This window comes from Peromyscus californicus, unplaced genomic scaffold, assembly GCF_007827085.1.
Source record: "Peromyscus californicus insignis strain IS unplaced genomic scaffold, ASM782708v3 Scaffold_11__1_contigs__length_118956290, whole genome shotgun sequence".
Taxonomy (NCBI): domain Eukaryota; kingdom Metazoa; phylum Chordata; class Mammalia; order Rodentia; family Cricetidae; genus Peromyscus; species Peromyscus californicus.
The window spans coordinates 48,872,215-48,896,842 of NW_026294402.1; the positions used below are offsets into that span (position 1 = coordinate 48,872,215).

At 39.5% G+C, this 24,628-nt stretch overlaps 1 protein-coding gene across 4 annotated transcripts in view; it reads right to left on the reverse strand.

Annotated features, from left to right (window-relative positions):
* Window positions 1-24,628, reverse strand: part of Dmxl2 (Dmx like 2) — a 129,457-nt gene that overhangs the window by 82,829 nt on the left and 22,000 nt on the right. For all 4 annotated transcript variants that reach the window (XM_052760576.1, XM_052760596.1, XM_052760568.1 and 1 more), the window contains exons 4-9: window positions 23,521-23,599; window positions 22,610-22,745; window positions 21,943-22,009; window positions 9,303-9,481; window positions 6,754-6,937; window positions 6,143-6,317 (exon numbers count right to left, since the gene is read on the reverse strand). In XM_052760576.1, the coding sequence (XP_052616536.1) occupies window positions 6,143-6,317; window positions 6,754-6,937; window positions 9,303-9,481; window positions 21,943-22,009; window positions 22,610-22,745; window positions 23,521-23,599 (820 nt within the window). The remainder of the gene's footprint in view (window positions 1-6,142; window positions 6,318-6,753; window positions 6,938-9,302; window positions 9,482-21,942; window positions 22,010-22,609; window positions 22,746-23,520; window positions 23,600-24,628) is intronic.

The following is a 24,628-nucleotide window of genomic DNA, read 5'->3' on the forward strand; positions in this document are numbered from 1 at the left end:
GCTGCCAGAGGCTAAAATGAAGAATTTTGGATTAATTCTGTTGGCAGAGGAAATCTCAAAACATCCTTGTTGGGGAATATTACTTTAAGGTGTGTTACTTTTATTTATGTTGCATTTGTTTACCTCTGTGAAGCTGTGTTAGTGTGCCTGTCTAAAACACCTGATGGTCTAATAAAGAGCTGGATGGCCAATAGTGAGGCAGGAGAGAGAAACAGGTGGGACTGGCAGGCAGAGAGAATAAATAAAAGGAGAAATCTGGGAAAAGAAGAAGTCAGAGAAGGAGAAGGACTCCAGGGGCCAGCCACACACCTACACAGCAAGTCACAGAGTAAGAGTAAGATTTACAGAAGTAAGAGAATGGGAAAATCCCAGAGGCAAAAGGTAGACAGGATAATTTAAGCTAAGGAAAGCTGGCAAGAAATAAGCCAAGCTAAGGCTGGGCATTCATAAATAATAAGACTCAGTGTGTGATTTACATGGGAGTTGGGTGGCGGGCCTCCCAAAGAAGAAAAAACAAACAACAACATAGCCTAGTATAGACTCTGTTGTGTGGTTATTAGTGGTAACTCTAATGAAGATTTATAACAAAAAGGAGCAGGCCAAGCAGGGCAAAATGTATAATTTGAGGAGAAAAGGAGCATTAGGAAGTGGAATGGAGCTAAGTCCATGCAGGCCATTCATGAAAAGCTGTGAAGTTGAAGCCTGGATTGCCTTGGGGAACCCAAGATGTTAGAGATGCTAGAATTGTGGGATACCTGCCAAGGAAAGCTGCTAGCAGGGAGTGGAACCAGTCCAAGAGAAAGAAGTGTGTTGCAGTCAACAAAGTTGAATGGAGTTGAAGGTCTGATGAGCGCTCTGACATCAGACATGGAGATGCAGAGTTTGGAGTTTGCCCAGCTGGTCTTGCTTTGGTCCAGTATTTTCTCACTATGCTTCCTCCCCTATGACTTATAATGATAATGTACATTCTGTGCCATTATGTTGGAAGTATGTGATCTGCTTTTTTAATTTTGATTTTACAGGTGATTACAGTTAAGAGACTGCATGAATCTCAGAAGAGACTTTGAACTTTGGACTTTTAAATAAGTTTGAGAGTGTTATATGAGACTATAGGGACTTTTAAAGTTAGACCAAATGTACTTTTGCATTATGATATAGCTACAAGCCTTTGGGGGCTAGGGAGTAGAATATGATGGTTGGAAAGAAAATGGCCCCCAAAGGGAGTGGCACTATTAGGAGTTGGTGTGGTCTTGTTGGAGGAAGTGTGTCACTGTGGAGGCAGGCTTTGAGGTCTCATATATGCTCAAATCACACCCAGTGAAACAAACCATTTCCTGTTGCCAATGCAAGATGTAGAACTCTCAGCTACCTCTCCAGCACCATGTCTGCCTACATGCTGCCAAGACCCACCATGATGATAATGGACTGAATCACTGAACTGTGAGCCACCCAATTAATTGTTTTCCTTTATAAAAGTTGCTGTTGTCATGGAGTCACTTTACAGCAACAGAAACCCTGACTAAGACACTACCACAGGATAAAAGGATTGAAAAGGTATTCCAAGCAAATGGACCCAGGAAGCAACCAGGTGCAGCCATTTTAATATCTGACAAAATAAACTTCAAACCAAAATTAAGCAGAGTGGTAGGGGAGGATACCATAAACCCATTAAAGGGAAAACCCACCTAGAAGATATTGGAATTATAAACATTTATGCACCACCAAACATAAGGGCATTCAAGTTCATAAAAGAAACACTATTACTGCTAAAAATCACAATTTGATAGTGAGTGCCTTCAATACCCCACTCTTGCAGACAGACAGGTTGTCCAGACAAAAACTACACAGAGAAATGCTGGAGTTAAATAATGTCATAAGTCAAATGGACCTAACAGATATTTACAGAATATTTCACTCAAACACATTAGCTCATGGAACATTCTCCAAAACTGGCCACATACTTGGCCACAAAGCAAGTCTCAACAAATGCAAGAAAATAGAAATAATACAGTACCTCTTATCTGACCACCACAGATTAAAGCTGGATATCAACAACAAAGAAAGCAAATTCATGAAAAATTTAACTCACGTCTGAATGAAAAATTGGGCAAGACAGAAATTAAGAAGAAAATTTAAATATTTTAAAATTGAATGAAAATAAAAACACAGCATACCCAAACCTATGGAATACAATGAAGGGAGTTCTAAAAGGCAAGTTCATAGCACTAAGTGCCTACATTTAAAGAGAGAAAGAGAGAGAGAGAGAGAGAGAGAGAGAGAGAGAGAGAGAGAGAGAGAGAGACTCATATTAGCAACTTAACAGCACACCTGAAAGCTCTAGAACAAAGAGGTAAAAACACCACAAAACAGTAGATAGTAAGAAATAATCAGACTCAGGCCTGAAATCAATAAAATAGAAAATCAATAAAATAGAAACAAAACAAAAATACAAGGAATCCTTTAGCCAAATTAACTAAAAGATGGAGAGAGAAGATCTAAAATAATAAAAATTACGAGACAAAAAGGTGGTGGCGCACGCCTTTAATCCCAGCACTTGGGAGGCAGAGGCAGGTGGATCCTTGTGAGTTCAAGGCCAGCCTGGTCTACAGAGAGAGATCCAGGAAAGGCGCAAAGCTACATAAGGAAACCCTGTCTCAAAAATCCAAAAAGGGGGACATGACAATAGACACTGAGAACATCCAGAGAATCATAAGGACATTAAAAATCTGTACTATTCCATACTAGAAAACCTTAAAAAAATGGATAAATTTCTTGATATATATGATCTACCAAAGTTAAATCAATATCAGATAAGCCATTTAAATAAAACCCCTAATGAAACAGAAGTAATAATTAAACGTATTTCAGGCCCCCCGCCAAAAAAATCTTTTTTTAAAGCCCAGGGCCAGATTGATTCAACATAAAATCCCACCAGACCATCAAAGAAAAATTAACACCAATACTCCTCAAAGTATTCCACAAAATAGAAATGGAAAGAACAGTGCCTAATTCTTTTTATGAGGCCACAGTCACCCTGTTACTTAAATCATACAAAGACCCAACAAAAAAAAAAAGAGAGAATTACAGTTCCCTTATGAACATGAATGCAAAAATTCTCAATAAAATACTTGCAAACTGAATCTAAGAACACATCAAAAAGGTTATCCACCATGATCAAGTAGGCTTCATCCCAGAGATGCAGGGATGGATTAATATATGTAAATCAATAAATATAATCCACCACATAAACATACTGAAAGAAAAATCACATGATCACCTCTTTAAATTCAGAAAAAGCCTCTGACAAAATCCAATATCTCTTCATAATAAAAGTCCTGGAGACACTAGCACTACAAGGGACATACAGTTCAATATACTAAAGGCAATATACAGCAAGCCCACAGCACAACCTAAATGGAGAGGGACTAAAAACGTTTCCATGAAAATCCACAAGACAGGAATGTCCTCTCTCTCCACACCTATTCAATACGGTGCTTGACGTCTTAGCTAGAGCAACAGGACTAAAGGAGATCAAGGGGACACAGATTAGAAAGGAAGAAGCCATCACTTGCAGATAATAGGATTTTTTATACATGAAAGGCCCTAAAAACTCTGCCAGGAAACTTCTACACTTTCCACAAAGTAGCAGGATACAAAATTAATACACAAAATCAGTAGAAATCCTATATATAAATGTCAGACTGTGAAAGAAATCAGGGGAACGGTACCTTTCACAATAGCTCCCCTCAACTAGAAAAATAAAATATAGGGGGACAGCTCTAACCAAGCAAGTGAAAGACTTGTATAGTAAAAACTTTAAGACACTGAAAAAGATATCAGAAGATGGAAAGATCTCCCAGGCTCATGGATCAGTAGGATTAATACAGTAAAAATGGCCATCCTACCAAAAGCAATCTACAGATTCAATGCAATCCCCATCAAAATTCTAACACTTAGGTCCCAAAACTGACCCAGGGCAAAGCGGACAGGAGCTCCCATCCCTAACCAAGAAGCTATCTTCATCTGGTAAGCAATGGAAAGGAAAAATTAGTTTTCTCCCATGGAGTCTCATTGGGTATATTAACCACACTTAAAGACAAGCCCTGCAGTAGAAAGCATAAACACAAAACAAACTCAGTGGTATTTTAGAGGTTTTGTCTCATATTGCTTGGAATGGGCATTTTTTACCTGGTCTTCTGCTTGTATATAACGGTATCTGATTTTGAGTTTTTATCGTTCGGGGGTTTTGTTGGTTTTGGGGGGGATTGTGTTTTGTTGTTTTGTGTGTGTGTGTGTGTGTGTGTGTGTGTGTGTGTGCGTGCGCGCGCAAGCATGCTTGTGGGTTTTTTTTTTTATTTGCATGCTTGTTTTCTTTTTTTTTTTTTTTTTTTTTTTTTCCGTTTTTCGAGACAGGGTTTCTCTGTGTAGCTTTGCGCCTTTCCTGGGACTCGCTTGGTAGCCCAGGCTGGCCTCGAACTCACAGAGATCCACCTGGCTCTGCCTCCCCAGTGCTAGGATTAAAGGCGTGCGCCACCACCGCCCGGCTCATGCTTGTTTTCTAAAGAGAGAGAGAAAGAAGACATCAAGTTGGGTGGGCAGGGAGATGGGAAAGACCTGAGAGATGAGAAAGGGGAAACAATGATCAGAATATATTGTATGAAAAAATTATTTTTAATTAAAAATATTAGTTAACTATGTAAGTTTAAAATAAACAGGTAAATTTAACTTTAGTAATATATTTTCTCTCAAAATAGAGAAAATGTAATTTCAGTAAGTAATCAATCTGAAATAAAATTATTAAGCAAGAAATTTTGCATTCTTTTTTATACTGTCTTAGGAAATCCAGTGTGTACAGTACAGCAAGCCCCGATTCAAAACAGCCACATTTCAAGGTCACTGGGCAGTTCACATTTGTAGTCACTGTTAAAGATCAGCTTTTAGGAACTGGATTCACTAAGTATCTATACTCAGTAAATTTAACAAGCATTTAAAGATGAAACCCTTTTGATAACTATGCTACAATCCACAGCCCCAGAGAGACTAGGTAACAAGCAGAGTTTTTGTGGGGGGGACCCCAGATCTCGCTGGGAAGGGAAAATAGCAAGGATTTCATGAGTGGACTGAGGGCAGGTAGGGATGGTATGCCATGTGACACTCATAGAAGACCCGCCCTTTCCTGGATGGAGGTGGAAGAGGAAAAGATCGGGGAGGGGGGGGGGGCCTGGGAAGGGGATGGGGACTGAGAAGACAGGATGAAGGGCTGTGGCCAGGATGTAAAATAAATAGATGAATTAAACAAATATGAAACCCTTTCTTTACCCTAAAGCAAACAGACCTCCAGCTGATAAAGTAGGGCTGCATTTATATAAATACAGTTCTATCAGCAATGCAGTAAGAAATTTACAGCCTTTCTATATATTTTTAGACCAAAAGAAAACATGATGCCCTTAAATAGAAGCTCTCAAATATGCTTTTGCCAACATAAAACCTGCTTCTATTAATTCTTAGCCCAGATAAGAGGACAGGCTAAAAGAAAATACTAAGGCTAAAGAAAAATATCTTTCTACCTAAGCACAGTCCAAGAAAGTCCACACAGGTAGAAAATAAGGTACACTGAGAGATAAACTATTTAGATAAGGTTATACACAAGAGCCACAGGAACAGTTCAACTAGTGAGGGAGTATGCTATTACCCAAGCTATCACCATTTGTGTTCCCAGGCTCAAGTAAAGCTCTGGTTTACTTGGAACCCTTTGTAGACAAAGATGTTCAAAAATACTTACGGAAATTACACCGCAACAAAAATCGTATAGACCCAGCTGGGTGGTGGTGGCACAAACCTTTAATCCCAGCACTTGGGAGGCAGAGGTAGGCAGGTCTCAGCGAGTTCCAGGACAGCCAGGACTGTTACATAGAGAAACCCTGTCTTGAAAAGCCAAAAGGGAAAAAAAGAAAGAAAGAAAAAAAGAAAAAAAATCACATAGACCCAACCAAAGACTACCTTTTATTATAGTGCCACTCTTAGAAGTATTTTAAAGGGCAACATAAAAGAAAAACCAGGTTACAAAAGAAACACTAGTTTTCCATGTATTCCCCTTATTTCAATATATTTATATAAAAATAAGACTCTTCTTATCCTTTACCTGTGGCAGGATTGATGCTTGCTGCGATGTGAAAGTGACACAGTGCATTGGCGTGGTGAGAAATGTGCCTCTGGACTTCATGGGTTGCAGTCTTGTCGGGCAGCAGTTCAGTGTGAGTTACAAGAACAGAAGACCTCCGTTGTCCTTTCCTTAAATTCTTCAAATGGTGTATTGTCTAGAACAGAAAAGTACTGTCCTAAACCCAACTCTGAAAGGTCTAACAAATGCCAACCAATGAAGACCTTCCACTACTCAGAATTTTAAGACTGGACCCTATGGAACTGACATTGTTTGTTTGTTTGTTTATTTGCTTTGTTTTTCGAGAAAGGGTTTCTCTGTGTAATTTTGGTGCCTTTCCTGGATCTCTCTCTGTAGACCAGGCTGGCCTCGAACTCACAGAGATCCGCCTGGCTCTGCCTCCCTGAATGCTAGGATTAAAGGCATGTGCCACCATCACTACCTATATTTAGCTTCATAACAGCACACATTGAGAAATCTCACACACAAGCATAAAGTAAGAATTTGCTATTAACTTCACCACATGCTCATGTGCACCATATCCAGGAAAACAAATCTTTAAAATCTATTTACCACTTTAAATAATATAATACCTCAAGAGCATGTTGGATTCTGTCTTTGTGTTTTCCAGCATGAGAAAGGTTGCTGGCGATGCTGGAGGTAGTGGTCTCACAAATCTGCTCACCCAAAAGACAGTCTTCTGGCAACAACGTTTCTGCCCAGAGCCGACACACACCGTCATGGCATGAAGTCAGTAAGACATTACAGACAGAGCCCCTACAGTGAAGAGAAACACAGAATACTGAGTACCGATGCCATCCATGGGCTAAAAGCTATTAATATTGGCTCTTCAAGTACTAAGATGGCATTAATATAAAGCACTCTATGGAAAAAGTCATTCATCCAGGGGCTTGAAGGGCTTGAAGGGCTTGAAGGGCTTGAAATTGTTCCCGAGACACCATTAGAACTGGGAAATGGTCTTGACAACAGCTGTAGGAATTTCTGCTTGACTGTACATGTGTTATTGAAATCCAGGCTCTAGGGAACATTAGTATCTTCTAAACAAACATGATAATAAAAATCATTAAATATAGTTATTTAGTTTATAGCAGTAGTCTACCATTTCTGACATCCTGACAATCCAAAGAGTTGTAAATAGGCAAACAAATAAGCACTTCATAATGTAACTGTAAGAAGGATATCATTACAAACTGTAAATCAACATCGTTACATTAAAGGATGTCAATAAATAAATAAATAAATACCTTGAACATCAAGCAGTTTGAATACATTAACTGTTCATTATAAAATAAAGAAATCCTCTTCCCCTTCCCCCCCCCACCCCACCCGTCTCTCTCTCTCTCTCTCTCTCTCTCTCTCTCTCTCTCTCTCGTGTGTGTGTGTGTGTGTGTGTGTGTGTGTGTGTGTGTGATGTGTGTATCTGTCTGAATATCTGTTTCAGTTTGTCTGTCATGAGGGCTCGGGAGTTAATGGGCTGGATCCAGGACCTTGTGCACACCACGCAAATGCTCTGCCAAGTAAGCTACAGTCTCCAAAAATTATTCTTTCTTTATAAAAATTGCATTCAGAGTCGGAAAGATTACTCGGTGGTTAAAGAGTACTTGCTGCTCATTAAAGAGGACCAGGGTTCAATCTCAACACCCACATGCAGGTCACAACCATCTGTAACCCTAGTTCCAGGGATTCCAATGCCTTTTGCTGGAAGTAGTACACATACATACATTTAGGCAAACACATATATACAGGCAAGGATGTGGTGCACACACAAATGTAAGCTGCCTTACTAATTATTTTATAACTACCACATATTAGTACAAAGAACACGGAATAAAACAAAGGTTCAAAACAAGGTGCTCCCTTAGCAAGGCTAAAGACTTGGGTCATTGACATTTGGAACTCAGGATTCAGTTTCTCTTTTGAATGGAACAAATAAACCTTTCATTTGGATTCCAAGAACAGATGAATTCCCCATGTTATCTCAATATAATGTGCCATTTCTGTCATGTATAAACTGCTCTTAGATACTTTTTAGCAGATGAATAAGCCTTTCTAAGCAAGCTTCTGAGAAGCCACTTGTGTTCTTAAATCTGTTTATACAATATGGAAATCGCCTGTATGTTCTGTTTGCAGTTTATTTAATCTTCTGAATACCTTTAAGAGATATCATTAACAATGAGGGAAATTTTACATAATTAAACCTCCAAACAGATGGTTCTAAATCTGTGGATTCAACCAATTGCACAACAAAAATATTTTTTGGAAAAAAAATGCATCTATATTAAAAATTTACAGGCTCTCTCATAATATTTTCCTCTACTAATAAAAGTAAAAAAAAGAATCTATGCTATAAAAGTTATCGATATGTATAGGTTACATGTAAATAGTGCACCATTTTATATAAAGGACTTGAGCATCACAAATTTTAATATATCTAGGAAGTCTCATAACCAATCCTTCACAGTTATAAAAAAAAATGACTAATTAAAAACAATAATACTTCAGCCACATATGTCCCAGCTCTAGTTAGCACAGCACCATCTTAACACACACACACACATACAAGGTATTAAAATTATGGAAAATGGATTATTTATGTCAACAAAACTCTCACTAAATCTCTGAGAGGGTCATATGGGTAACCCTAGCATCAAAAAGGTACAACCTAGCCAGTTTATTCACTGTAAATTATATTCTTACCACCATGTACATTATTAATAATTTGTTACTTTTCCTCAATGTGTACTTTCCTATTTACCAGCAAAAATATCCTTTTTGGAATCTTCTACCACTAATGTTTCTACTCACAATACCAGTTAATGTTGTCTGGGCAAATAATATACGCTATGGACTGTACAAAAGACTTCATGTACACAGGCACATCTGTCTCATTGCTCTCTGAGATGGTATTATTACTACCCTCATTCAACAAAGAGAAAAACAGAGAACTTAAGAAATCTATTCACCAGTTCACAGGGCTAATGACATTAGTAGAACCTGAATTCAGCTGCACTCTAGTCTATTCTGTTAATCACGACATACCAGTACAATGAAGATTCCATTATCACTATTTTTACAAACATATAAGAACACAAATTAATGTTTTATGAAACATGTATCCAACCTGGGCATATACTTGCTAGTTTTACGCCATGAGAAACCTGTCACTGCTCGAGGATGTGCCAAGTAAACAAAGGAGAACTGAGTAGATGCCTGTCTCCTTTTCACTTCATGGTGATCCTGAGGTATGATTGAAGACTTCCAACCAGTCATGGGGTACCACACCTTCAGAAGACAGTCATCCTGCAAAAGATACAGGTCCATATAAAACTAATTTGGGCATACACAATTCAAAATGTGGTAATGTGAGTTCTAAAACAAGATATATCTTTAAAACACAATATGCAAAAGATACAGGTCCATATAATACTAATTTGGGCATACACAATTCAAAATGTGGTAATGTGAGTTCTAAAACAAGATATATTTTTAAAACACAATATGTAACCAATATATTACAAAACCAAACCTAAAGTGAGCTTTTATTATTTAAAAAAATAAGTGGGCGATGTATTCATTATCAACCTTCTGTGTGTACTGGCATTTTTTCAAACAGAGACTAATACTGTATAAAGACTTACAGATGACAGGAGGGATATAAGAGAGGGTAAAAAAGATGACAAGTTATCTGTCAGTCACTGTCATTCTCTGTGTTAAGGTAACTGCAAGGTGAAACTGATCTTCAATACAGATTATTTCCTGCTCTAAGTAAGAACCAGCAAATCTTTTCTATAGGACTAAACAGATGAGAGTAAGCAGGCTTCTTCATAGGCCACACAGGTCTGTGGCACAGATTATTCTTTGTAAACACCTTACTTTCTTTCCTTTCCTTTTCACAACCTTTTAAAAATGTAGAAAACGGGGCTGGAGAGATGGCTCAGTGGTTAAGAGCACTGCCTACTCTTTCAGAGGACCCAGTTTCAATTCCCAGGACCTACACAGTGGCTCACAGCTGTCTTTAACTCCAGTTCCAGGGGCTCTGACATCCTCTCAGCCACCCTTGGGTGCTGCACTTACATGGTGCACAGACATTCATGCAGGCAAAATACACATACACATAAGATTAAAAAAAATAAAGAAAAATGTAAAGACTCAAGACAGAGGCTGGAGACGTAGCTCAGGGGTTAAGAGCACTTGCTGCTCGTGCAGAGGGCCTGGGTTCAATTCCAGCACCCACATGGCAGTTCACAACCACCTGTAACTTCAGTTCCAGGGGTCCAACACTTTCTTCTGACCTCTATCAGCATTAGGCATACAGGTGGTGCACATATATACATTCAGGCAAACACTCACACATAAAATAAATCTTAAAAACTTCTTAAAAATAACAATGCAAAAAAACACAAAACAAGCCGGGCGGTGGTGGTGCACACTTTTAATCCCAGTACTCATTCAGGAGGCAAAGGCAGCTGGATCTCTGTGATTTCAAGGCCAGCCTGGTCTACAGAGCAAGCATGTTCCAGTACAACCACTCAACACAAAGAAACCCTGTCTCAAAAAAATAAAAACAAAGAACAAAAACACATAAAACAAGCAATAAAGAAAATTGTAAAAATCATTTGTTAGCACCTGGGCTAATAATATCCTAATGCCTACTATAAGTGATTTCTCAAAAAAAAAAAAAAAAAAAGAAAGCATTTAGCTAGCCAAGAGAAACATTTCTATTCCTATAGTACTTACAGGTATGACAACAGCACTGATTTTATAATGTGATGTGTGTGTGCGCATGCGCGCGAGTGCGTGCGTGAGTGCGTGCGTGCGTGCATGTGTGTGTGTGTAGGCGTTACGTTACATCCACACTGAGTATGCAGGTGCAAGCACCTATGTACACACCCGTGGAGGCAGAAGAGGACCCCAGAAGACTTCAGGAACCTCCTCTATCATATACTTCATTACTTGAGGCAGGGTCTCTCATTAAATGGGAAGCCCACTATTCTGGCTGGTACGGCTGCTCAGCTCTTGGGACACCCCTTGTCTCCTCCCCCAAAATGCTGGGATTACAGGCTCATCAGCCATGACCATCCTTTCATCTGAGCTCAGGTTAAGTGAGAGGAATGTATGGGTCCTTAAATTTGTCAAAATCCCACTGAAAGATGCAGTTAAAAACATACTTACTTTTATATAAATTAGTAAGTTAACTTTAAAAGAAAAAAAAGATGACAAGATTCATATATTCATTTTTTACCAACAGAAAAAAAAAAGATGAAAACTACTTAATGTTCACTTAGAGTTGTCCGAGGTAGGGGTATAGCTCTGTGATACAGCGTTTGCCTAACTTGCATGAGGACCATCCCAAGTGCAAAACAAAATAAATTAATTTTTTTAAGTTGTGTGGCTAAGTAAATTGTAGTAGATTTACTCCCATGATGGATAAAAAGACTTAGAGCCAGCCTTGGTCTCTCTCTCTCTGTCTCACACACACACACACACACACACACACACACACAAACACACACGTATGTGATTCCAGCACTGCGAAGGCTGAGCCTAGATGAATTAGAGACTAGGTTGGGCTATATGCTAAGAGACTATTAAAAAGAAAATATTTAATCAAGTACCTTGTGAGTAGAAATGGCTCATTAATAAATAAGATTTTATTTAAGCTCAGATAAAAATTCCAAATACCCTTAAGCCCAAGAAAAAATTAATTCTACATTTAAGAAATGGATCTTATCAGCAAAAGTACCCAATAATATTCTGAATCTGCAGAGTAACTGGACTGGAGCCCCATGCCAGCTGAACTGAAGTTCTGTCCACACACATGCTGCAGATGAGTGGGACGCACGTGCCCTGGAGATCCACACAGTACCCATCGCTTCGTCCTATCACAGAAACCTGGCTTTATCAACAGAACAGATGGGGTGGAGGGACAAAAACTGCCCAGCATTCCAAAGTCAGCTTCTGTTCTTTTTCTCAAGGGAATCTTAATTAATATTGTATTTTTTCAAAAACCTGAAGAGTAATCTTCTCAAATTCTGACACATTTGCTAACTAACCCCCAAAGGATACTTAGCAATAAAATATTCTTATCATTCCATAAGAATTATTCAACAGCTCTTTGGAGAACTGGATGCAAGCTTAGGGAAACATGACTAAACTAGTAAAAATCCTCAGTAATCTGCTAAGGCTGTGTACAATAAAAATTCAAAGACAGGCCGGGCGGTGGTGGCGCACGCCTTTAATCCCAGCACTCGGGAGGCAGAGCCAGGCGGATCTCTGTGAGTTCGAGGCCAGCCTGGGCTACCAAGTGAGTTCCAGGAAAGGCGCAAAGCTACACAGAGAAACCCTGTCTCGAAAAACCAAAAAAAAAAAAAAAAAAAAAAAAAAAAAATTCAAAGACAGAGATGTGTTTTTGAATATATAACCAGGGTGGAGGGCCTTGAGGAGCTTCAAATCTAGGTGCCAACTGAAGGGAAATACGCTTTTGATCTTGTGACTTATTCCTACACAAAGTGCAAAAGCATCTTTCTGATTCATTAATGATGAGAATTCAAAAAGATGTTCCAATAATGAATCTGATTATCATACACAGGTTTTTAGCAAACTTTACAGTGCTAAGTGAGCGGGCCTACAGGTGTGGCCCTCCCAACCGAGCTACAGAGGAAGATGAGGCCAGAAGATCACAAGTTCAAACCCAGCTTTGGCAACTAAGACCTTGTCTGAAGACAACAGTTTTTTTAACTTTATTATATCTTATTATTTATTTGTGTCCGTATGTGTTCAAGTGGCATGCAAGTGGAGGACAAAGGACAACTTATGGCAGTTGGTTCTCCCCTTCAACCACACAGGTCCTGGGAATCAAATTCAGGTTGTCAGTCTTGGTGGCAAATGCTCTTACCTGCTAAGCCATCTCTCTGACCTCCCAAAATTTTTTTAAATGGGGAAGGGGCCAAGGCTATAGCTCAGTGACAGAATTACCTTGCATGTTCAAAGTCCTAGGTTCAATGACCAACACCTTAAGTAAACTAAAGTGCCCATGACTCTGACAAAAGACCGTACACCCAAAGCTGGCCTGGTGGCATAGACCTGTAATCCCAGGTCTGGGAGATAGGAGGACCGGAGTCAAGGTCATCCTCAGTTACACCTGAGTTTGAGGCCTGTCTGAACTATGTCAGACCTTGTCTCAAAAAACAAAAACATCACCAGGCATGGTCATGTACATCTTTAATCTTAGCACCCAAGACATAGAGGCAAAGAGATATTTATGAGTTAGAGGCCTACTGGTCTACATAATTAATTAACTTAAAAAATATACATCCTATGGGACTCAGAGGCCTACAAACACTCAAGCAAGTGCTCTGCCACTGAGTGACTCCCCAACTCAAATGTACCATTCTTGATTCAACTGTTCTACAATTTTAATATTTCAGAAGAAGTAAGCATTACTACATTTGACTATCTCCAAATACAGACTTAGTAAGAAGCCCACTCTCTGCCAGGTACAGTGCCACACACCTTTAATTTCAGCCCTTGGGAGGCCGAGGCAAGTGGATCTCTAGGAGTTCTATTCTTAGGACTCACATGATAGGAGGAGAGAATCGATTCCGAACAGTTGTCCTCTGGCCTACCCTCACTGGCACACATGTGAGCTCCCCAACCCCAACATACACACGAAAATAATCGAACTTAAGAAAAAAATCATGGGGGATGGGGATTTAGCTCAGTTGTAGAGGCCCTGGGTTTGGTCCTTAGCTCAAAAAAAAAAAAGAAAAAGAAAAAAATCATGAATTATAATATTTTTCAAATTATTTTTTCTGTGATTTTGAAAATGATTTTTCTTTATTAACCCATCCTTTTGCATTGTTTTTTTAACTCTCTATGAATCTCTACATCTTATACAGAAAATATTACCTTTTTATTATTTTTAAGTGACTAAACAAGCTTATCAAAATTTTCAGGGTTTTGTTTCTGAAATCCAGTTTCCGAATTTTCTTTCCAATAGATTTGTTCCAGCTGTAATCCCTTGTTCCAGCTGTGATTGCTCCTGTTTTCTCTGACTCCCTGCTTCCACCTAGGGAACTGTTTGGGTATTGTGACTATTTGGGAGTGGAGAGAGGAAGCCCATCTGGCAAAGGGCTGCAGGCAGTCTGAGGGTCTAGGGGAGATCTCAGTCAAAAGCCAGAAGAAAGCTAGCCTAGCCCTTCAGCCAGACGGCTGCGAAGAAATCAACTCTGCCTACTGGAGTGAGCCTGGAAGCCGATTCTCCCTGTTAAGCCTCCAGGTAAGAATCCAGACTGCATGACATCTTTACTAGAGCCTATCACATCCCTGATCAGAGCACCCAGCCAACCCGTGCCAAGATTCCTAATCCAAAGAGCTGAGATAATAATGTGTGGTGGTAGCTGCTGCATTTGTAGTCACTTGTTACACAGTAAAAGAAAGCAAATATGGACTCCTAATGATAAACAATATGGATAAAATTAAAGCAGACAAAGGGAACCAAGAATATATTGGAAGGTGGGGTACAACTTATAAAGGGGTGCTTAGGGAAACCTCACTGAAAAAGTGAGAACACACGTAAAAGGGAAAAGCTGTATAAATGTCTGGGAATACAAGTCTGAGAGCACAGATGCAGCAACGCTATGTGTGCATATGCCTAGCCTGTATATAACAATGACACCTAACTGGCTAGAGTCAAGTCTACAAGTGATGAAAACAGGGAATATGACTGCAGGAAGGATCACTGGACCTAAACAGCAGTGTGTATGTGGGCCATAAAAAAGCCTCTGGCTGTCGGGCGGTGGTGGCGCACGCCTTTAATCCCAGCACTCGGGAGGCAGAGCCAGGCGGATCTCTGTGAGTTCGCGGCCAGCCTGGTCTCCAAAGCGAGTTCCAGGAAAGGCGCAAAGCTACACAGAGAAACCCTGTCTCGAAAAAACCAAAAAAAAAAAAAAAAAAAAAAAAAAAAAGCCTCTGGCTTTCCGGAATGAAAAGAAAACCTTACGAGTGACCTGATGTCATTATGTATTTTTTTGGACACTGGGGAGTGTTGAGATGGGGTCTCACTCTGTAGCTCTGTCCTGACACTCACAGCAAACTCTACTTTAGGCTTCTCAGTGCTGGGATTAAAAGCATGCACCACACCTGACCTTTTGGTGTGAGTTTGTAAAAAGAACACTTCAAAAACACAGGAACACAATAAAATCCGCAAGAATTATTGTAATAAACTTTTAAATTCAATAAGTGATATATAACAGTGGCTTTCATCTGACTATAACATGGAAGCAATCAAGAAGAACACAAGATTTATCTTGGTGGGCTCATTTTAGCTTTAAGATTAGTGAGTAGATTATGACTATATCCTAAAGGAGACCCACAAGGATAACAGCAGGGGTGCAGATTAAGGGATCAAGGGAGAGCGGCAGAAAACAGACACAAATGTGTTACCAGCATTTAAAAGATGGCATCTGAAAAGAATGAGCGTAGTCAGAGGAAAGGTCCAAAAAATGAACCTGGGTACTCTTGAGAGAGAGAGAGGCAAAAGGATTAGAAGGCCATTCTCTGCTGTACAGGAAACCAACCTGAGATCCATGGGACCATGTCCAAAAACAAATGCCCCCCAAAGCTGCAGAAATAAAATAATACAAAAAAATCTAAAGGACAGTCAGAATTAGAGATAGGCAGAGGACAGCTATTTCTATGGCAGTGAAGATACTCGGCACAACACTAGTGTCAGATCCGTGTGCTATAAACTTATCCAGACCCACAGGATGAACACAAGAGTGAGTCCTAAGATAAAGCGCTGACTGTGGGTGCCAACAGTTGCTGGTGCGAGTTCATCAACTGAGATAGCTACACCACTCTGTAGGAGAAGGCAGACAGTAGGGGAAGATGTCCATGTTGAGAGGGGCAAACCTGAGATTTCTCTGTACCTTCCTCAGTTTTCTTGTGAGTCCAAAGTACTCTTTAAAAATTAAGGCTTTACAAAGAAAGAAGTAACTGATTATGTCGATTCATGCTTATAGGTTAAGTAAGAATTAACCACAGGAGTCAGTAACAGGAAGTCTCTGATGACAATTAGAGAGGTGCTGGTAGATGGGCTCAACTGAAAATGAAGAAAAAACCATGCAGACACTAAGTAAAAACCACCCTTTCTCAGCTCCATGAGGAGGGCAGGAAACATGGCCGAGACTAAGCAGTGTCTCTGTTACTCCTGCTTGTTGAAATGAACTCCAAGCCATTCTTCTGACTACATTAAAATGAGCAAAGGTGCTCCTAGCTCAGCATCCCCACCGTTAGGATTAATACTAGCAGGTACCTCCATGCCTGGCTTAAGCGAGCTCATTTTGTTTCATTACAGGGTCTCATTATGTAGCCCTGACTGGCCTCAGGGAGAACTCACTGGGTAGACCCTCTACCTCATAGATATGCACCTGTCTCTGCTTCATGAGTGCTGGGATGTAATGGCATGCACCACCATGCCTAGCAAATGAGATGGAGAGGACTTGCTGCACTAAATATCAAGACTTGTTTTAAAAGCATAGCAATTAAGACAGTAATACAAGTACGAGGAATGGACACACTGTAGAGAAGAACCCAGAAACAGATACACAGAAATGTAGACATTTGATTTTATGACAAAAGTAGCTCCATAGAGCAAGGGAAAAAGAAGCTTTTCAATAAATTATATGGGACCCTTGGATATACAGACAGATATATAGAAAAAAACTACCTTTGTTTAGCCATTCCCAAAAATCATGAAAATTACTAAATGTCAAATACAAATAAAAAATGCCCAGCTTCCAGAGCAGGGGTGCTTAGCCTGAGGCACTCTAACCCAAAGGTCAGACAGACAAAACTCAATATAACACCCGCTTTTGACCCCATCACCTGTACTCATCAGGCCTTGGCACTCAGGTATGTCAGTTTCCACGGACAGCATCTACCGACATCTATTTCTGAAGTTTCCCAGCAGTTGGCTGAGTGCTAAGAATCATACCTTATCCTTGCTAGTCCTCAGCCAAACATTGATGTGTTAAAGAATATATATTAAGACATGAATTTGGGTGGGCAGGGAGGTGGAAAAGATCTGGGAGGAGTTGGGGGAGGAGAAAAACTATGATCAAAATATATTGTATGAAAATTTTTTAAATAATTTTTGAAGAGTATGTATAAGGAAAACAACATATATGAGTAATGCTGCCTCTCAGAGCACCCACAGACTTAAGTCAGGTGGTTAATACACTTAAGAAAGAGCACATTGTCATGTTCCTCAAGTATATGCCTCAATCCAGGATATTTTATTATCTGATCATTTCCCATGTGATGACTTGTTAACTGTCAAGGCGGCAATCTTTAGAATGACCTGGGAGATGGGCCTCTGGGCATGCTTGTGGAGGATTAACTTAACTGCATTAACTAGGGTGAGACAACTGCCCGCTGTGGGTAGAAATATTCCCTGGCCAGGATCCTGGACTACATTAAATGGAAAATGGGAGCTGAGAAGCAGCACGCATTTGCCCCTCTCTGCTTCTTGACTAAGGTGCAGTATGACCTGCCTGTGCAAGCTTCTGACACTCTGACCTCCCCACCATGATGGCCTGTAACTCGGAACTGTAGCCAAACTAACCTTTTCTCCCTTGAAGCTGCTTTATCAGAGTAGTTTATCATAGTAGCAGCAAAGAAACTGCTCCCATATTAACTACATATATGTGAATCTTTATCTCAATGTGTGCCTCTAGAGAAGCGTAGAAACCAAGACCCAAAAAGAAAGTCACTCTTGTTTCCATAACGCTATCTGAAGGAACGCTTCAACAAAGGAAACCAGTGTTAGCAATCCATGTGATTTTTATCTTGGAGATCACAAATATTTTCATACCACATGACAGTTGCTATACATCTGAAAATATTTTCACACATTTTACTTAGAAATTGTTAGTGATGAGAACCACTGCTAACCTGCACATGACTGTAATCTTCCTGTCTACAGTGTGATACAGTTTTCTTATTATGTTCTTGCAACTCTTGAGCAACTACCTCTGTGCCAAGCAGTTACTGGACCACAAAACAGTAAAGCTGGATGGTTTGCAACTAGAGATTCAAAAAATTATATGGGACCCTTGGATATACAGACAGATATATAGGAAAGTCATGAGTAAATTCGGTGATCTTAGAAAGTCCAAGCTTCTGCCTTGAAAAGATACAGAAATTTGAATTCCGTGTTACACAATTAAATGCAATATTTTAAATGTTATTGAATGCATTTATTTAAAAGCATGTGTACTATCACAAATATACTTTTAATATTTTAAAGGCTTATTTCCTTTGTAATGTTACACATACTATGTTATAGTTTTAGAAATTATCATACTGTGAAGGTTAAAAGGTCATTTCACTAAAGTCCCAAAGGAATTCACTGCAAAAAAATAAAACTGGCTGCTCTTCCAGAGGGCCCAGGTTCAATTCCCAGCACCCATATGGCAGTTCACAACTATCTATAACTCATGTTCCAGGGGATTCAACACTCTCACACAGACATACATGCAGGGAAAACACCAATGTACATAAAATACAAATAAATAAATTTATAAAAAAAAAAAGAAACTTTAATCTAACTCCTGAGTATATACCCAAAGGAATCCAAGTCAGTATACAAGAAAGAGGCACCTGCACACCGTGTTTACTGTAGCACTGTTCACAATGACCAAGGTCTGGAAGTAGCTTAGATGTCCATTAATAGATGAGTAGATTAAAAAATGTCATACATATGTATAATGGAGGGTTTGTTTTGTTTTGTTGTTTATAAGTTTTTATTTAGGGATCCATTGCTTGAGACAGGGTTTCACTATATAGCCACAGCTTGCCTTGAACTCATGATCCTCCTGCCTCCACCTCAGTCTCCCAAGTACTAGGATTATAAAAATGTGCCAACATAACCTGCCATGAAGGAGTTGATTTTAAGATTTTCTTTAAATGTGTATGTGTGTGCCTGCATAAGTTTATGTGTACCACCTGTACGCAGGAGCCCACAGAGTCCAGAAGTAGTCAACAGATGCCCTGGTACTGGAGTTACAGACAGTTGTAAGCCACCGTGTGGGTGCAGGAAACCAAACCCAGGTCCTCTGCAACAGCAATATGTGCTTTTAACCTCTGAGCAGATACCCCAACCTCTATAATGGAGCTTTAGTCCACCATTAAAAAATAAATAAAACTATGGTATTTGCAGGGAAATGGAGGCAAGTGGAACTCCTCTCATGCTAAAGGCAAGTTGTTATCTGGCATGGTGTGAATGTCTCTATTGTAAGGCCAGTTGCTAAAGGAAAAGAAATGCCAAGAAGTCCCTAAGGCTTAGAACTTACAGTGACCATGAAATACACTTGAAAATCAGCCCAGGGTACATTTCTGTCTATGGAGTGCTTACAGTCTTTTTCTCTCCATAAATGTACAATTTTCCTCACCTTATTAAATGTCAGAGTTTGTTTTTATTTTTGATTTTTCAAGACAGGGTTTCTCTGTGTAGTCCTAGCTGTCCTAGAACTCACTCTGTAGGCCAGGCTGGCCTCAACTCAAAGAGATCCACATGCCTCTGCTAGGATTAAAGGCATGTGCCACCATCACCCAGCTTGAGTACAGATGTTTAAAACTAAAACAGGAAAATAATTACCTGATTCTAACCTCTAGAATTCTACTGGGGGTAGCAGCACTTTTAAACCTGAGTTTAGACAGCACGCAACTAGAGGGCAGACCCTGAAAGGCTTACACAGAACTTCAGAGTTTGGAAAAACTCAAAACACCTGGGAAGAAGCCACAGCATCTGGCTGCTACTCTTTCTAAGGCAGGAAGATACAATCCCTCTGGTAGACCTAGACATCCCAATGTGCTTCTAGGGGTAAAAGTTCACTTGAGACCACTCAGTGAATCAAGAGCCTCTGAATTTCCAAATTCTGACAGAACCTAAATCACAATTTCTAACTGTACAAATTTTTCTGAACAAAGTCCAAAAGCCAAACTTGGAAACGTAAAAGTCTGATAATATCGGTTTGGGCAAGGAAGAAAAGGACAAGTTGGTGAGAACATTCATTAGGAACAGCAGCTTTGGAGAACTAACTGGTACTGTCTAGGCAGGTTAAGATTCAAGTAACCTAGGAGGCAGCCAATACTACTCCTGTGGACATGCAAGAAAAACCCCTACACATGCCTAATACACATGTGCAAGACCCTCACGCAGCGTTCCTAACTACACATCAGAAATGGCACAGCAGAGCAGGTTAGTGGAAAAGAGCAGAGGAATCAGTAAGTAGTATTCAACAACATCCAGATGAATTAAGGACTTACTTGTGAGACTACATTTTTAAGTTTTAGAATAAAATAATGGATTATTCAAACCACAGTCTGTAAGCCACTCTAATAAATCCCCTCTATATTAATTTTCAATCAGTTCTGTTCCTCCAGAGACGCCCGACTAATATACATAGCAACATACTGTCAAGAAAGGAAGGGAGGAAATCAGAATAGGGCAGGAAGGGAGTGGGAATAAGGCGGCAGAGACAAGTCATTGCAAATGCAGTAGCACAAGTCTGCTTTCTCCTTGTCCTTCTGTAGACAGAGTCTTACCTGCAGCTCTGACTGGTCTCCACCTGCCTCTGCTTCTCAAACACAAGGATAAGGCATGTGTCACCACCTTGCACACTCCTGATCCTCCTGTTCTACCTCTCAGGTGCTGGGATTACAGGAGTGTGCCATCCTGTCCAACTCAATTCTACTTTTAAACTAGAATTCCATGGTATTTTTAAATAGAAAAACTAATTTTAGTGTGGCCCATGCTCCAGCGGATGGCTATACATTCAAGAGTTTATGAGTAGCATAAACTGGATTCACAGGGTTTGTGGTGGTAGTGTTTTTTCAAAACAGGGTCTCACTATGTAGCCCTAGCTGTCCTGGAACTCACTATGCAGACAAAGCTGGCCTCAAACTCACAGAGATCTTCCTACTTATGCCTCCCAAGTGCTGGGATTAAGGACTTACTTGTGAGACTACATTTTTAAGTTTTAGAATAAAATAATGGATTATTCAAACCACAGTCTGTAAGCCACTCTAATAAATGTCCGACTTTGGGCTCATTGGGTTTAAAAAAGTAAGGACACCAAGTTGAGTGAGTATGGAATGGGAGGTGATGCTGGGAGTTGAAGTCATCAAAATACCATACATGAAATTCTCAAAAATTAATTTACAAAAGTGTGAGCAAGATTCCTAGTGGGTAGGGCCTGATGACTTAAGTTTGATCCCCAGAACCCACAAGTACGAGAGAACTGATTCTTGTAAGTGGACTTCCACACATCATCCACTCTCATTCATTCTCTCTTTGGCCCGCATACACATAACACACACACACACACACACACACAAAAAAAAATAATAATAATAAATGTAAAAAGAAACTTTACTATAATTTCACTAAGGTAAAATAGAAATAATAATAGTCATTATTTCCCAAGTGCATAGTATCTGTAGAGATCATACCAAATCTTTTTAAAACATTTTTTCCATTTTACAGAGCTGAGACTTGAGCTCAGGACTTCACCAATGGTAACTACTGCTGGCCATCACTGAGCTATATCTCCAGCCTCACAAACATTTTTACTATACCTCAAGGAAGCTGTGCAGGAGAATTGTCTAAATTTATGGAAGACAGACTGGAAATGAATGTAAGGGTTTCTTCAGTTGTTTTGTTTGAATCTTCTTCATTTTTTGACTTGCTCCCTTACCTTTCCAGCAGTAGCAAAATATTCACCATCAGGAGACCATTCCATCAGATGTACAGACACTGAGGTTCTGAGAACAAACCAAACCAGCATGTTCAGAACACAATACATTCTATGGATACATGATCAAATATCAATGTCACAATCATCCTAACAGGAGTGTTTCTGCCCCATAACAATACAAAATATTTCACCTTCCTAAAAACATAAAACTAATCCAAAGTACACTTTCAACAACAAAGAATCTAAGTATTACATGATATTGCTATATCCATGTCAATGAAAATCCTCATTATAACATGTTAAAATAGCTTATCACCTTCCTAGGTAAGTAGATCTCTCTACATAACCCGTGTTAACACTAACAGAACCGTCACCACTCCACTTCAGAAGGTGGCTAGAAGCTTCCATATCTTCCCATCACAACCAATTTCAACTCTTCAATGAGCAATTTCTATGAGTCAACTCTGTATGAAAATATTTTACTTTGGGGGGAACAATTAACTAAAGCACAAATTAAAGAATGATATTATAATGAGTTTTGGTTAGAAAAAAGTCTACATTTTAGATTTCTAAAATACAACACCATGAAAAACTAAAGCGCTCTGTAGAAGGAACATCATTTAGGACATCTCAGTGAATGAATGTCACAACAGGCTCAGACACTTACTTGCACTGCCAGACGCACTTCCAATCATTTAAAACAGGAGGGATTTTGTTATCAATTTCTTCCTCCTCTTCTAGAATATCACTTCCTGGAGGAGCCCACAACTGAATAGAATCAGTAGCTGTCAACAGTCTGTTATCTGAAAATTGAAAAATGTTCTGATGAGTAACTAAGGAATATCTACGGAAAGAAATGCACACACAGTTGTGTTAGGTCTGTAAATTATTAAGTGGAAATATATAACACCATCTATGAAAAACACATGGGGTCAGTTCAAAAGAAGTCCTCTATGAGGAAAAGGGGAAAAAAGAACCTAAACAAGAACCATTATTAGGGGAGACTTGAGGAAAAAAACAAAGACTTACTGTAGAGGGCTTCACCTAGCAACAAGCTAGGTCAAACAGTCAAAGTGGAAAAATAGCACATGGCAGACACCCTCTACAGTAGAGTATTCTCAAGATATAAGAGACAACTAGAGAGAAATGACTCTACATGGAATATAAAACAGCCCTCATTAACTGTGACTATAAAAGGAGATAACAGCTATTTATCATTGCATGTTTCTAATCTTTGCAAATTAAAGACAGTAATTTCCTAAAATACACAATAACAAAAGAAGGTAGAGAATGCTCCCATCCCTCTCTTATTTATAATTTTTGTACATAAAATAAGAATAAAGTATATCACATGTTAACTAAAAAAAAATCACTAGTTCTTAAAATGAACAGTAAAAGGCAAAAGCTACAAAGAGGGAGAAAATGAAGGTCAGTGTATACCGAGAAGAAAAAGCTATATTCACTCATCAACAAAATGTAACATCGCTAACTTTTTATCATCAAACATTATCACATTTTAATTATACATTCAAATCAAATGCTTCGTTTTAATAATTTCTAAGTATAGCTATTAAATACCTTGAGGGTCCCATGCTAAGTTGTATGTCACAGAACTCAAAAAAAACTGCCCAGTTTTAAGCCACTGACACTTGAGTTGCTGAAACATGTAGAGAGAAAGAAAAAAAAAATAAGATGTTTTTAAAATACTCCCAAACTCCACCATTGTATTATTTTCTAAAACTTAGAAGAGACTTTTAAAGATGCAAATATTTCATGATTATTTTAAAAATAACTTCCAGTGGTCCCACTTACAGGTCATGCTGCCATACTGCTTGCCACGCCCAACCAAACATGTTCTCTCAGGCTTCCTTCTGTCTACTAACACATTTTTAGAACTTGGGACATCCTCCCCTTCACTTCTCCATCTGAAAATCCCCGTGCTTCATGATGATGTGCCTACGCCATCGCCTCTGTGAACTCTGACTTCCCACCAGCATCCAGGACATGTTCCCATTCTGTCATCACAACACTGACTACAGGGAATGTTTATGTGTCTGGCTTTCCTATTAGACAGCAACACTTTAAGGGAAGGAATGAGGTCATAATCTTTGGGGACTTGCCACTGTTGTTCTATGTTTTGTGTCTGCCTAGTTTTTGTTCTTTTCTTTTTTAACAGGGTCTGGTCTCAAGAAGTCCTGGCTGGCCTGGAACTTGCTATGTAGCAAAGGATGACCTGATTCTCCTGCCTCCACCTCCCAAGTACTGAGATTAGGGCCAACTACCACCATGACCAGTATATATGGTGTTGGAAATGAGGCTGGGAAGGGTCTGGGTGAGAGTCTTTAGCTTTGCTTTTTGTCTTTTTGCTTTGTCTTTGGGGTTTCTTTAAGATGGGGTCTAGTCATAAAAACCTAGCCCTGTCTGTGGTGATCCTCCTGCTTCTGCCTCCAAGCTAGAGTTACTGCTCTAGTTTTTGACCTTAAGCACCTGCAGCACCATTATAAAGATGCTAAAACTCTTATTAGGGCTAGAGATGACTCAGCAGTTAAGAGTACTTGCTGCTCTTCCAGAGGACCCAAGTCCTATTCCTGACATCTACTTCAGAAGCCTCACAACCACCTGTAACTTTAGCTACAAAGAATCTGACACTCTCTTATGGCCTCCATGAGTCCCTGTACACATGTGG